We start from the raw sequence: 13,256 nt of genomic DNA on the forward strand, positions 1-13,256 counted from the left end.
CATTCTGCTGTCCTGCTGATTTCTGGAGACCCCTGCTCCAGGCTGAGAGAACCAAAGCCCGGTTTCTCCTGGGAGGCCTCAGCATTCAGCACGTTGGGGCGCTTTATTTCTTCTGCCAGAGCGGGACCTTGGCAGGAGATCAGGCGTCAGATGCAGGGCTGGGGACTACTGTCTCCGGGTAGCGCGAAGGAAAGGTGGCGGCAATCGAAAAGGTGGAGGTCTGGGTCCCTTTCCCACTTGCCTGGACTCTGTCCCCTTATCGGGCGTCTCCACTCCCCGAGTTTCTTCCTCATAGGCTTGTCCCTGGGAGTGTGGGCGGCCCACTTCCTGAGCGCAGAAACTCTTACCACCCCCTTCCCTCCTCTTCCTCCTCCCCTCCCCGCACACAGGCCCTTCTCTGTGCCTCATCACTTCCTACCTCAGCCTCTTCCTCCTCGGAGCGGTTAATCCGACAACCCGCCCCCGCGGACTGCACCGGGTTTTCTACGGACCAGCCAGGGAGGCGGAGAGGTGAGCGAGTCCCCTGGGAAGAGGTGGCCAGGTATCCGGGGCGGACCGGGCATCCTGCGGAGGCCCAGCAGCGGGGGAATCGTGGGCTGCGGGTGGAGAGCCAGGACCCGGGGAAGCTGGGGCGCGTGGATGTTACTCCTGGAATTGGGCTGAGTTGGAGCTGGGGGCGGGATGGACGCGCCCCACGCCCCCACCTCTCCGCAGACTTCCGCCTTCGGCTCCGAGGTGCTCAGCGGGCCGGGGGCGCACTGGGAGCCCGGCTGCGGTGCGGCCTGTCGGGAGCCCGATCTGCAGAGCAGGGAGGGGGAGGGAGGGGGTGCGGGGCGAGACGCCCAGGAGCAATTTGATGGCCTCCTGGCAGCGGGTTCTGCGAGCGGGCGGTGGTGCGGCTCTGTGCTCTCCAGCTTGTACGTGGGGTGGGGGTAGTGCGGGACACTAGGGGTTTGTGGAGTGGAGCAGGTCGGTTTTCCTTGCCGGGTCTGGGCGCGCGGGGCTCCGGGAGCGCGGAGACAAAGGCTTCCGGGACGCGGCCCTTCCCGGGGAGGCCGCCCCCGAGCCCGCGGTGCTGGCCCGGAGCAGGGGGTCAGATCCCGCGTTCCCCAGCTCTGCACCAGTGCGGTGGTGAGCGTGTGATGGCCTCTGGGGACAGGGTCTGGGGACACCTTCGGGGCCAGCCCCCAAACTTGCAGCCGAGATGACCAAATAAGGAGTGTGCGCGCCCGGGAGCAGGCGGGAAGGAACCCAGCCACCCTCTGACCCGCACCAGCTGCTAGTCTGCGATTGTCTGGGAAGGCTGGAAAAGTGGCCCGCCCTAGCACATGGAGTTGGCTCCTGATTCCCAGGAGGCTGCAGTCCTTCAACATTAAAAAGTGTCCATGTGTTGCCTCCAAACTTAAAAAAAAAAAAAGATTTATAAAGGGTCCCTACATAGATGTGTATTAATGATAGAGCATTTTATCATATGCTGAATCCTCTGACATTCCTCTTTGTGATTCCCACGCATGCTGCCCAATTACATTCAGTCACAATTAGAGGGCCGCCCAGCATCTGCCACCGCCTTGCCTTAATCACTCGCCGCCCCCCCCCCCCTCTCCTCCTTTTCTCTCCCTTCTCCCGCCTATTGGCCCATTTGAGGAGTTCTTTCTTCCCTCTGGACTTGCCCGCTTCTGGCCTCTCATTGTTTTTGATCTTGCTGCTTACTCCAGTCCCAAGCCAGATAAAATGCCATGGGTCTTCCAAAGGATTGTGTAACAATGGATATTTCTACCCCATTGTCCCCGCTAAATAATAAAATAAATAAATCATGCCAAACTGTGTATGCTAGCAATAGTTCCTCTGCCTGCTATTTTCCTGCTTGGAGGGGTCTGGGCAGAGAGCCCTTCTTGCTCTGCAAGTGTTCTGCCTTAGTAAACACTCAGTTCGTAATATTTCATACAAATGCAACGCTATTGCATTTACTGCACTTTGCATAATAACTAGCACAGAAAAAGAGGAACAAAAGGAGGGGGAGATGGAAGAGGATGAGGATGTGGTAGCAACAGCATTTAATTGTGCCAGCATCCCCTCACTACCCCCCCCCCCCCCCACACTCCCAGGGACAACAGCCAGTTTCATCATTCGTAAAATGGGCATAAATAATAAATACTCAGCAAGGCTCTTAGGATTACATGAATTAACAGATAAGGAGCCTCATATGTAATTAATTCTAAAGAAATACTGGTTGCCTTCCCTTCTTAAAATTGGATGAGCATACATCTGTTTAACAAGGTGCAGGTATTCACACTATACATAACAAAGGGATTTCCATTTTGAGCCTCATTATCAAAGGAGAGCTTTGTCTGAAGTGTGTGGCTAGTGGTAGGTGGAAGGAGTGGAGAATGGTGTCAGAGAAATTTTCAGAATGGGAGGAAATCATAGAATCTGAGAATTAGGACCATAATCCGCTTGGGCATTTCACTCTCCCTTCTAACCAATGTGGGCTAATTTGCTCAACAACCCTCACAGATCCACACTACTTCTGCATTAATGCTTTTGAGAACAGGGTGTCGTCACCTTTATTCATTGTTAGGCAATTTTGATTGTTAGAGAAATTTTTCTTATATGGCTCCCAAATCTGCCTTTCTATTACATCTATCCATCTCATCCGATAGAGCAACATAAAACTCTTCACATAGGTACATAAAGGGAGCTTTAATTAAAATAAAAACAGTGGTAGGTCTTCTCCAGGCTAACTTTTTGGGTCAAGAGTCTTTAGAATGCAAGTGACAGAAACTCATTCAAAAACACAAAACCAGGAAAGTTGATTGGTTTATGTGACTGGAAAGTCCAGGGCCCTGTATTGGCTCAATCATTGTTATGTGGTTGGACTTTTCTTTGTTCCAGCTTTATTCCTGTAAGATTCCTCCCAATGGTAGCTGTTTACATCAGGGGCTGTAAACTTACATCTTAGAACCCAGTGGGACAGTACCTCATTGTTCGGGATGAAATCATTTACCTCTGCTCCCAATCAATTATTCTGGCTCTGAACCATTACTGGAGTTTAGGGCAAGGCTCTATCCAAGGTACATGAGTTCAGGGTTAGGAAGACTTGATCCAAACAAAAATTAGACTAATGGTGCCAACATGGGGAATGGGTGCTGGGTAGGTAAAAACAGCAACTGTCCCCCATGCTGACATTTACAGGGATGTGTTTTTTCTACCATAATTCTCATGGTATGCCTTTCAGTGATGTCCTTTGGGTGTATTTTAGCTTATGAGTATCTCTCTTAAACTATACCTTGAATTGAGTATATAATGTTATAGATAAAATTCACCAACACAAAGTTCCTATAATTTTTATAGTTTTATGTGCATTTCATTGCAATACAAGCTTCTTAAATTGTAATATTCTTACATGTAATGTAGCAGATGGCAGTTGCGCTTTTAATTATTAGCTGATGGAAAATCTGAGGTCCCAATCAGTATAGTCTAAACCTAGAAGTCATTCTTGTTTTTAAAAGCTACCAGGAATTAGTTACAATCTGTCTGGATAATGTGTTTTTTTTTTTCCAAATTGTCACCCCAAAGTAAACCATTCACACAACCACACCTTTTTAGTCTCTTATGTGATTTGGAGAATTTAAGATTGGAAAACAGACTGATGATTGATGCATACTTTCTGACCCTCCTGTTGTCCTTTTCACTGTAGATTACTGCCTTCTTATGGAAACTCTTCTTCTTTTACTTCTTTGACCCAACTCGGTTAGGGTTCTCTCCTCCACCTCAATCTGCTTTCCCCTCTTCTTGCTGGTATTTCTCTCCTCTCACTCTAGCTGTTTGCCCTTTTACTTCTTTGACCCAACTCGGTTAGGGTTCTCTCCTCCACCTCAATCTGCTTTCCCCTCTTCTTGCTGGTATTTCTCTCCTCTCACTCTAGCTGTTTGCCAGGCCCCTTTACTTTCCCTTTTCTGTCTCTGTGCTCTTCCTCTGAGAGCTCCTCTCTGTTCTCCACTTAAATCAGCAGCTTTCTGGTGACAATCCCATAGTTGTAGTTCCATCCTCTCTCAAGCCTTTGCGATTTCAGTCCATAGAAACAATATTTATTGAACCTGTGCTCTTGGTGCCAGACAACCCAGCAGACAGCATTACAATCAGATCTCTGCCTAGAGGAGCTTTACCTTGCGGTGAAAGCTAAGAAATCCGTTATTCCAATCAAATGAAATGACGAGGGTGGACAATGCTTTGGGGACACTCCGTGGGGGAGCTCTCCTACTGCAGGCTTCATGGAAGGCTTCGGAGGAAGTTATATCTACGCTGGGACTGAATGCGTGGGAGTTAGCCCAAAAAAGAGGAATAGTCATAGTCTGGGTTGAAGGAACAGTATATGGGAAGGTTGGATGTGAGAGATTGAGGGACATTTGAAGGACAAAAAGAAGCCCCATGTAGCTGTAGCTAGAGTTCAGGTGGAATGAGTAGAGGAAGCTGGAATGGTGGGCAGAACCCAGCCTGTGGAGGACCTGGTAGGTCAAAATAAGTTTAATAGCTCCCGTTATCTGAAGATGAATGGTCTTCACCACTACTTTATTGTCGTCAGGTACACTGTGCACTGTCCAGGTAAGGACATGGCCCTGTGTGTGACCTAGGAGTCATTGTTGCACAGACCTGACATTATTAAAGTTGCCTTGTATCAATCTTCCTTCCCCACTAGACTGCAGGTTCCCAGAGGGGAGGCAGTGTGTACGGTTATATTGGTATGTCCAGCTCCTAACTTAGGGCCTGCCTTTTTCCCTTTGCTTCTATGCTTTTGTACATGCTCTTTCCCATGCATTGAATACTCTTTCCTAACTATCTACCTGGCCTACACCTCCCCAATGACCTCCATGAAGCCTGTGGCTTCCTTCTTTGTGCTCCCATAATGCCTTGGACCCATCAGTCAAGGAGTACAGTCACACTGCTATGCATTCCAGGCCGTTCTTCCTTTCTGGAGGGTTGGTTGCTCTGAGGGCAGGCCCTTGTGTCACTCACCTTTGTATTATTTTTAAAATCTTTATTGTCGAAAGTATTACATATATACTCCTTTTCCCCCATTGACCTCCCCCGCCCAGGCCTTCACCACCCTATTGTCTGTGTCCATGGACGAGATCAACCAATGAACTCACCTTTGTATTTTTGATGGCCTGCAGCCGCACCATGAAGAGGATGGACTTAGAATTAAGAGTGGGTGCAAGGAAAATGGCTGCATTCTTCCCAATAGAATGTGTAGACTAAGAGTGGGATCAGCCCAGAGGGAAGTTATGCAGATGGAAGGAAAATGGAAGTACTCTAGTGCCATGCACATCACACAAGTAATTTTAGGAAGAGGAGCATGGTAAATTAATTCTGACAATTGCTGCATAAAAGAAAGGACCCTTGGATTTGGCAAGAAGTGCTTAATGGAATGTAGAAATGGCAATAATACAGACTTTTTGTTTTCTCCCTCAGGCAGCAATGAATGTGGAACATGAGGTTAACCTCTTAGTGGAGGAAATTCACCGTTTGGGTTCAAAAAGTAAGTATTATAACACAGATACAGTATTTCTATTGAGTTTGCTTCAGAGCAGGTAGGACCAGCACTTTTGGTAGAAACCTAGGAGTCACCAGGCCTCAGGACACAACTATGACAGCCCTTCCCTCAGTCACAGATGACAAGTGCCCTCAGCCATGAATTAATATGTGGAAACACAAAGCTAGTGGGGGTATTGGCGTCCTGATGCAAAGAATGGTTAAGATATTTCATTATCCTTTGAATGGAATGAAAATTGCTGTGCCCCTTTAATCTGGCTGCATTGAAATCTGGTAATTGAATCATATTCAAATTTTTATTTGTCACGCTACTAAAATTTATTTTCTGCTTTATCCTGCCAGCATTTTTTAAACTTCCAAGTGTCTAGGGACTAAAATTGAAATTATATTAAATTTTATATTATATTTTCTCCAAATTCTTGAGTTTTATGTAATCAGGTATTTATGTACATATAACTAAACCAACCTTCAGGCAATTTTTTTTTCTAAAGTCAGCTTTTTCTTCAGCAGCATCTAAGAAGCTACCATGAAATTAGTGATATGTAAAATTGGTAGTATTAGTGTCCCTTTCCGAAAGCGAAATGAAAGTAACTATTGTACTTGTACCTTTGAGTATTTGTACATCTCAGGTAAGACATGGAAGATTTGGGGAATGTTTTGAAAATGTAAGAGCACCAGACATATTCAGCAATAACTAGGATAATGGAACTCAAAGTTATAAAATTATATCATATTAGTGAAAAACAGTTTTAAATTACCTCATAAGAATTGTTTTATCATTATAGCTTAATTCTTCTTACTTATGGCTCTATCTGCTTATGAATTACAAATCATTTGGAATAACAAGACATACTTTGAAAATTCTATTAAGCCATTCATATCAAACATCCTTGTATTAGTTTTCTATTGTTGCCATAACATTACTACAAACTTAGTGATGTGAAACAATGCTTTTAATATCCTAAGAGTAAAGTAGTTTAGGAGTCTATCTTAGTTCATTGGTGCTGCTATTACAAAATACCACAGACCAGCTTATAAAGAGCAGAACTGTATTGCTCCTAGTTCTGGAGGCTAGAAGTCCAAGATCAGGGTACCAGCATGGTTGGGTTAAGTCCTCTTTCAGGTCACAGATTTCCTTTTCTATCCTCACATGGTGGATGGGGCTTGGATCTCTTTGCAGCCTCTTTTATAAGGCATTAATCTTTATGATTCATGACTTTAAATCCTTACACCCTCATGACTTTAGCATCTTCCAAAGGCTCCATCTGCTAGTATCAGACCTCTAGCAATTCAGAACTTAAGAGTCTGGAGGGAGGAGGGGAACACAAATATTTAAGCCATAGCAGTGTGATAAGGGTCTCCCTGGATTAAAATCAAGGTGTTGGCAGGGTGCATTCCTTTCTGAAGGTCCTAGAGAATCTGAACCTGTTTTCTAGTCTTTTTCTAGCTTCTAGAAGCAACCTGCATTCTTGGCTCATGGCCCTGTTTCTCCATCTTCAGAGCTGGCATTCTGATTTCATCTTCTGCCTCTCTCTTCAATTAAAAAAAAATCCTCACCCCAAAATATGTATTTTTAATTGATTTTAGAGAGAAGAAGGGGGAGAAAGAGAGAGAGAGGAAAATCATCCCTGTGAGAGAGAAACATTGATAGGTTACCCCCCGTGCGTGCCCTGACTGAACCGAACTGAAAACCTGGGTACTTGCCCTGGCTGAGAATCAAACCAGCAACCTTTTGGTGTACGGGATGATGCTCTAACCAACTGAGCCACACCATCCAGTGCTCCCTCTTCCACTTTTAAAGGATACTTGTGATTGATTACATTGGGCTCACCCAGATAGTCTCAGATAATCTCCCTACTTCAGGATCCTTAATCACATCTACAAAATTTTCTTTACCATGTAAGGTAATATATTCATGGGTTCTGGGGATTAGGACATGAATGTGTTTGGGGGCCATTGTTCTTTCTGGTCTTCTCTAGTCATTTTATTTCTTCATTAAACCTAGGTCATCATCACTGAAATATACCAAGAAAAAACTAAACTGGGCATATAAAAGTTAGTGTGGGCTCAACAACCGAGTTTAATCATATGGTCAGTTACTATTTGTTGGAAATCTGTGTATGCAAGCACTGTGTTAGGTACAAGTGACATAAAGTGTGTTCCTGTCCCTCAAAGATCTTACTACTGAGGTGAGAAAAATGGATTAAAAACACATGAGCTAATTATCAGGAAAAATGGTATGCTAAGCTGTGAAGTGCTGTCATCCAATTTAGTATGGTCTCAGAGAAAAAGATTCTTGAAATCTGTAGTAGTTGGGGGCACTCAATGAATCCTTGGCTATTAGGTAAGACTCTGGAGTGTAGGACAGGTCAGTTCCGGAGGAAATGCATGAGCTGCATTTGGAATGTTTGTGGAGAACAGGAGGAGACAGCGTAGGTTGTCATTTATTTAGTTCCTCAATCAAACCAATGAATAATCTTTCCTAACCCCATTTTTCTCCCACCCACTTCATCATACCCACTTGGTGGAAGTTTGGTGAGTCTTCTTTTCAACAATGATCCATCTACGTCATGAGTCCTCCTTTTTTTAATTTTACTTTTATTTTTATTTATTTTTAACATATTTTATTGATTTTTTACAGAGAGGAAGGGAGAGGGATAGAGAGTTAGAAACATCGATGAGAGAGAAACATCGATGAGCTGCCTCCTGCACACTCCCTACTGGGGATGTGCCCGCAACCAAGGTACGTGCCCTTGACCGGAATCGAACCTGGGACCCTTGAGTTCGCAGGCTGACGCTCTATCCACTGAGCCAAACTGGTTAGGGCCTCCTTTTTTAAAAAATTTATTTTTATTGATTTCAGAGAAGAAAGGGGAGGGAGAGAGAGATGAAAACATCAATGATGAGAGAGAATCATGGATCGGCTGCCTCCTGCATGCCCCACACTGGAGATCGAGCCCACATCCCGGGCATGTGCCCTGACCAGGAATCCAACTGTGACCTCTTGGTTCATAGGTCGACACTCAACCACTGAGCTATGCCGGCCGGGCTGGTCCTCCTTTCTACATTCCCAATTTCTCCGGAGCTCTGTGAGATGAATAAAACTAAAAAAAAAAAGACCGTACCCTTTTATGTAATGATGTTTACTTTGAATTTATATTAGTTCACACAAACACTCCATCCATGCTTTTGTTCCGGCCCTCCGGTCCAGTTGAAGAACCCATTGTGGCCCTCGAGTCAAAAAGTTTGCCCACCCCTGCCCTAGAGTCTAGGAAATAGAGTAGTACTATTGTTTGGTTGGTTAAAGGTATTAAAGATGTATTTCCAAAGATTCATAGCATTCTTTTTTTCTCTTAGATCTTTCTGCGTGTCAGCTGAGTGTTAATCAGTCAGATTCATTGCATTTAAAAGTCTAGCCCTAGCCAGTTTAGCTCACAGGGTCTTGGGTTCAATTCTGGTTAACCTTGGTTGCAGGCTCGATCCCCGGTCCTGGTCAGAGTTTGTATGGGAGGCAAACAATTGATGTGTCTCTCTCATATCAATGTTTCTCTCTTTCTCTCTGTCTCTCCTCCTCCCTTCCACTCTCTCTAAAAATCAATAGAAAAATATTCTCAGGTGAGGATTAATCAAATAAAGATAATAAAAAAATAGTTTAAAAGTCTAACCTCTATTGCTTCTCAGCCTTTTGGCTAAGATGGAGTGTAAAAGTCTAGCCTCTATATCCCTAGCACAGTGTTACTGTTCTGCAAGGGTAAACTGAGCCCACACTTCAAAATTAGCAGCTTTACAAACTAGAAGACAACGAAGTAATTGTCATAACTTCTATAAGGATGAAAATATTTTGAAGATTGCAGTTTCACCAGGCCTTCTTTACTTACCTGTTTCTGGTAATGGATGACTTATGAATTGGAAAGTATCTATGGAGATGTGTTATCTACTGACATGCTATGGTAAATTATTTAAGTTGTGGAATAATTTGATGGATCTAAATTATGATATAGATTAATCATATTTAGACTAATCTCAATATGATATATTAGCTGAAGCTGGAAATTGATTTAATTTTATCTGTTTCTTTAAAAATAAAATTCTGCTCTCATTTTCCATCCAGTAGAAAAAAATTAAGTGGATAAAGATTATCTGGAGATTTAAATTCTTTCATTCAACAAATATTTCTTGAGTGCTGCTTTTGTACTTAAGTGCTGGAGATGTGAAAATAAACAAAATTCCATCTCAGCCCTTGTGGGTCTCTTAGGCAGCAGGAAGAAAGACAGGCAAACTGAAAGCATATATTGGGAAGCCTAGCCTGTTCATCTCTCCCCACCCCAACTCATGAAAACCACTGATCATTTTACTTAGTTTTGTCTTTTTTTCATAGTTTTTCCTTTTCCAGAATGTTCTGTAGTTGGAATCATTCAGCATGTAGCCTTTTCACATTACCTTCTTTCACTTTGTAATATGTATTTAAGGTTCCTCCATGTCTTTTTATGGCTTAGTAACTCATATTTTCTTTTAGTATATACCTTAATTAATATACATATATTGATTTCAGAGAGGAAGGGAGAGGGAGAGAGAGACAGAAACATCAATGATGAGAGAGACTCATTGATTGGCTGCCTCCTGCATGCCCCCTAGGGGGGATCGAGCCGGCAACCCAGGCATGTGTCCTTGACCTGAATCAGATCCACGACTCTTTAGTCCACAGGCCAACACTTCATCCACTGAGCCAAACCAGCCAGGGCTATACTTTAATTTTTAACATCTGTATTAAGAACTGGTCGCCAATCTAGATAATCTAGGGATCTCAGTAAATACAGATTTTTTTCATTTTTAAGGTCATCACTCTCTCCCTGGGGGTTCTGAGTACATATATAACACATTGAGAGAAGCATTGCTCCTGACTCTTTGTTATTTTTATTGATTCAACAACTAATACAATTAAAAACATCAAAATTTAGAGAGAGAAATTGGTCCATAGTAGTAGCATTAACACATTCACCTTTTGCAAATGTTGCTTGGTTTTCTTCCCAGTCTTTTTCCAGAGGATACTAAGGCTAAGAGGCGTGCAACATGTTTTATTTATTTCATCACTTTTTGGACCTGGCAAGAGGTTACACTGAATTTATGACTGTTCAGTGTTAAATTGTAATTTTGGTTAACCTATGGTTAGATGTGTATTAAAGATTATATAATTCTTCCATACATGGGGACAAGAAATAGACTTTGCATCGACTAACATTGTATTTTTTCAAATTAGATGCTGATGGGAAGTTAAGTGTGAAATTTGGGGTCCTCTTCCGAGATGACAAATGTGCCAACCTCTTTGAAGCATTGGTAGGAACACTCAAAGCTGCAAAACGAAGAAAGATTGTTACATACCCAGGAGAGCTACTTTTGCAAGGTGTTCATGATGATGTTGACATTATATTGCTGCAAGATTAATGTGGTTTGCATATCATTGTTCATTGTTATTTTCTGGTAAACTGGAATATTTTCAAGTCAGAGGAAAAACATGAGCATAGTTAATGTATTTTTATAGAACTTTGTAAACAAAAGGAGACTCATTTTAGAAGTCCATCCTTTTCATATCTTGAAAGAAAATTTATGTATTACACTGTAAAATAAACAAAACTGATTATTTTTCTCAGGAATCTGGTTGAAAAATGTAGGCATTGAGGTTTTTGTGGTGGGCGTGTGAGAGTTTCATAAATCATTCTTAGACAATTTCCATAGATAATTGATATTCTGTGAAAGCAAGAAGCAAACTAAAGACCAGCTCCCACAAGGAATATTTTAATGTTTATGTAATAAAAACATGTTACTATCTTAAAAGTGCCTTATTGTTTTATTTTGTCATTGAAGATTTATGTGCCTCTCAGAATCGAGTTTTTGCATCAAAAGTAGGTAACTTACTCTTGCAGTGAAAGTTATCTTAATTTGAAGAAAAATTCTCTTAAAACTACAGAATAGTTTAAAAATTAAAAAGTAGGCCGTAGCCTGTTTGGCTCAGTGGATAGAGCATCGGCCTGCGGACTGAGGGGTCCCAGGTTCGATTCCGGTCAAGGGCATGTACCTTGGTTGCGGGCACATCCCTAGTGGGAGATGTGCAGGAGGCAGCTGATTGATGTTTCTCTCTCATCGATGTTTCTAACTCTCTATCCCTCTCCCCTCCTCTCTGTAAAAAAATCAATGAAAAATATATTTTAAAAAAAAGAATACAAAGTGATTAATGGATCATCATAATTTAAAAAAATTAATAAAATATATTTTTAAAAAAATTTAAAAGTAGGGCTGGTTCATGTTATGGTGGGCCCTATGAAAAACATACTGATTTTGATGCCTGTTGAATGCTTATCATTGAGTTAGGGGACACGCCAAAACATGGAATCTAAAAACTTCACTTTCTAATTGGATTAGTTAGACCTACCTGACACAATACAGGATTGTCCATAATTGCATGTTGCAGCCTGTAGTACAGGATTGAAAGTTATATAGAATGTCAAGGAGGGTGAGATCAGAGAAAGCATGACAGTTGGCAAAGGTATCATAGAGGAGGCAGAATTCACATGATCAGAGTTGATTATCCAGAGGGGAAAAATGAGACTGTGGGAGGGTAACGATTAAAGGTAAGACAGAGAGACACAAATTAGCAAGGCATGATCTTGTGGAAGGTCAGAGAACATCAGGTTGAGGGGAATATGAGGGATAGGGGTGATTCAGATTGGGTAATTGAGGTGGAACCTGGGAATCAGGGAGAAGAGTCTGAACAGAAATTGGAGCAGGGAAGTTCCACAATGACAGTGATGTGCAGTGAAGGTCACTCTGTCACTGGTAACTAGGGTGGATTGTAGAGAGTAAAGATGCAGTCAGACAAGCCAGCTAAAACGTTGCCCAAGAATATCATGGGGGTGGTGATAATGCAAATATTTCCCTTTAGATTCGAGAGCCCTTTGTAATGGCTTCATATATGGGTAGTAGTTTCTCTTATTTGGATCCTGGCCTTAAAAATTCAGAATCATCAATTTGATTTCTTTTTGAGCCAGATTCAGTGCAACTAATCCTTTTGGCCATAAACTGCATTCCAGTTAATCATCTCAGTAATGAGTGCCATTGGCTATAGGTGGGTGGGAGTTAAAAATGTAAATAGTGTACACAAACATTTTATAGCATCTACTTCGGGCAAGTCACTGTGCTAGGCAATATGGATTATTAAAGCAAAGCAAAATAAGAATACAATTTGATTCCAATTTTCAAAGAAAAACAAACCATTTGCGCAATATGTATTAAATATAGAAGCTTTGTGTAAATGATGTAGGGATACAGATGCACAAATCATGAATTATTCCAGGGGGGAACTGAGATGAAGTGAAGTCTATCTTAAAGCAGCACAATGATTGGGAAGGACTCTACTGATGGTCGTTACTGCCTACAAAGGGAGAGAAAGGCAAATAAGGAAGGGAGGAAAGAGGAGTATTGAGAGCTGTGGTTGGGAAAGTTGGTTGAGGCATTATATTGTACTCCTGAGATAGAAAAGATAATTTTAAGTGTCTTAATAATGATGCATTATAAAGAACTGTGAAAAATGTGAAATAATTTGATAAGTACCACTATTTATGACATAACTTTAATTGTAGGTTTCCACAACAGTGCTATTTTGTATACTGATATTATGTAAGACAATCTATAAGTATAGCTCATCAACTTAT

At 42.2% G+C, this 13,256-nt stretch overlaps 1 protein-coding gene across 1 annotated transcript; it reads left to right on the plus strand.

The window, feature by feature from the left end:
* Window positions 1-355: 355 nt before the first annotated feature.
* On the plus strand, window positions 356-11,382 carry ABRACL (ABRA C-terminal like). Its single transcript, XM_070419267.1, has 3 exons — window positions 356-510; window positions 5,470-5,536; window positions 10,808-11,382. Exons 2-3 carry the CDS (start codon window positions 5,476-5,478, stop codon window positions 10,990-10,992), a joined length of 246 nt encoding a protein of 81 aa, XP_070275368.1. The 5' UTR covers window positions 356-510; window positions 5,470-5,475; the 3' UTR covers window positions 10,993-11,382.
* Window positions 11,383-13,256: the final 1,874 nt, after the last annotated feature.

This window comes from Myotis yumanensis, unplaced genomic scaffold (genome assembly GCF_028538775.1).
Source record: "Myotis yumanensis isolate MYYU_CA2020_CCGP unplaced genomic scaffold, mMyoYum1.0.hap1 SCAF_6, whole genome shotgun sequence".
Taxonomy (NCBI): Eukaryota; Metazoa; Chordata; class Mammalia; order Chiroptera; family Vespertilionidae; genus Myotis; species Myotis yumanensis.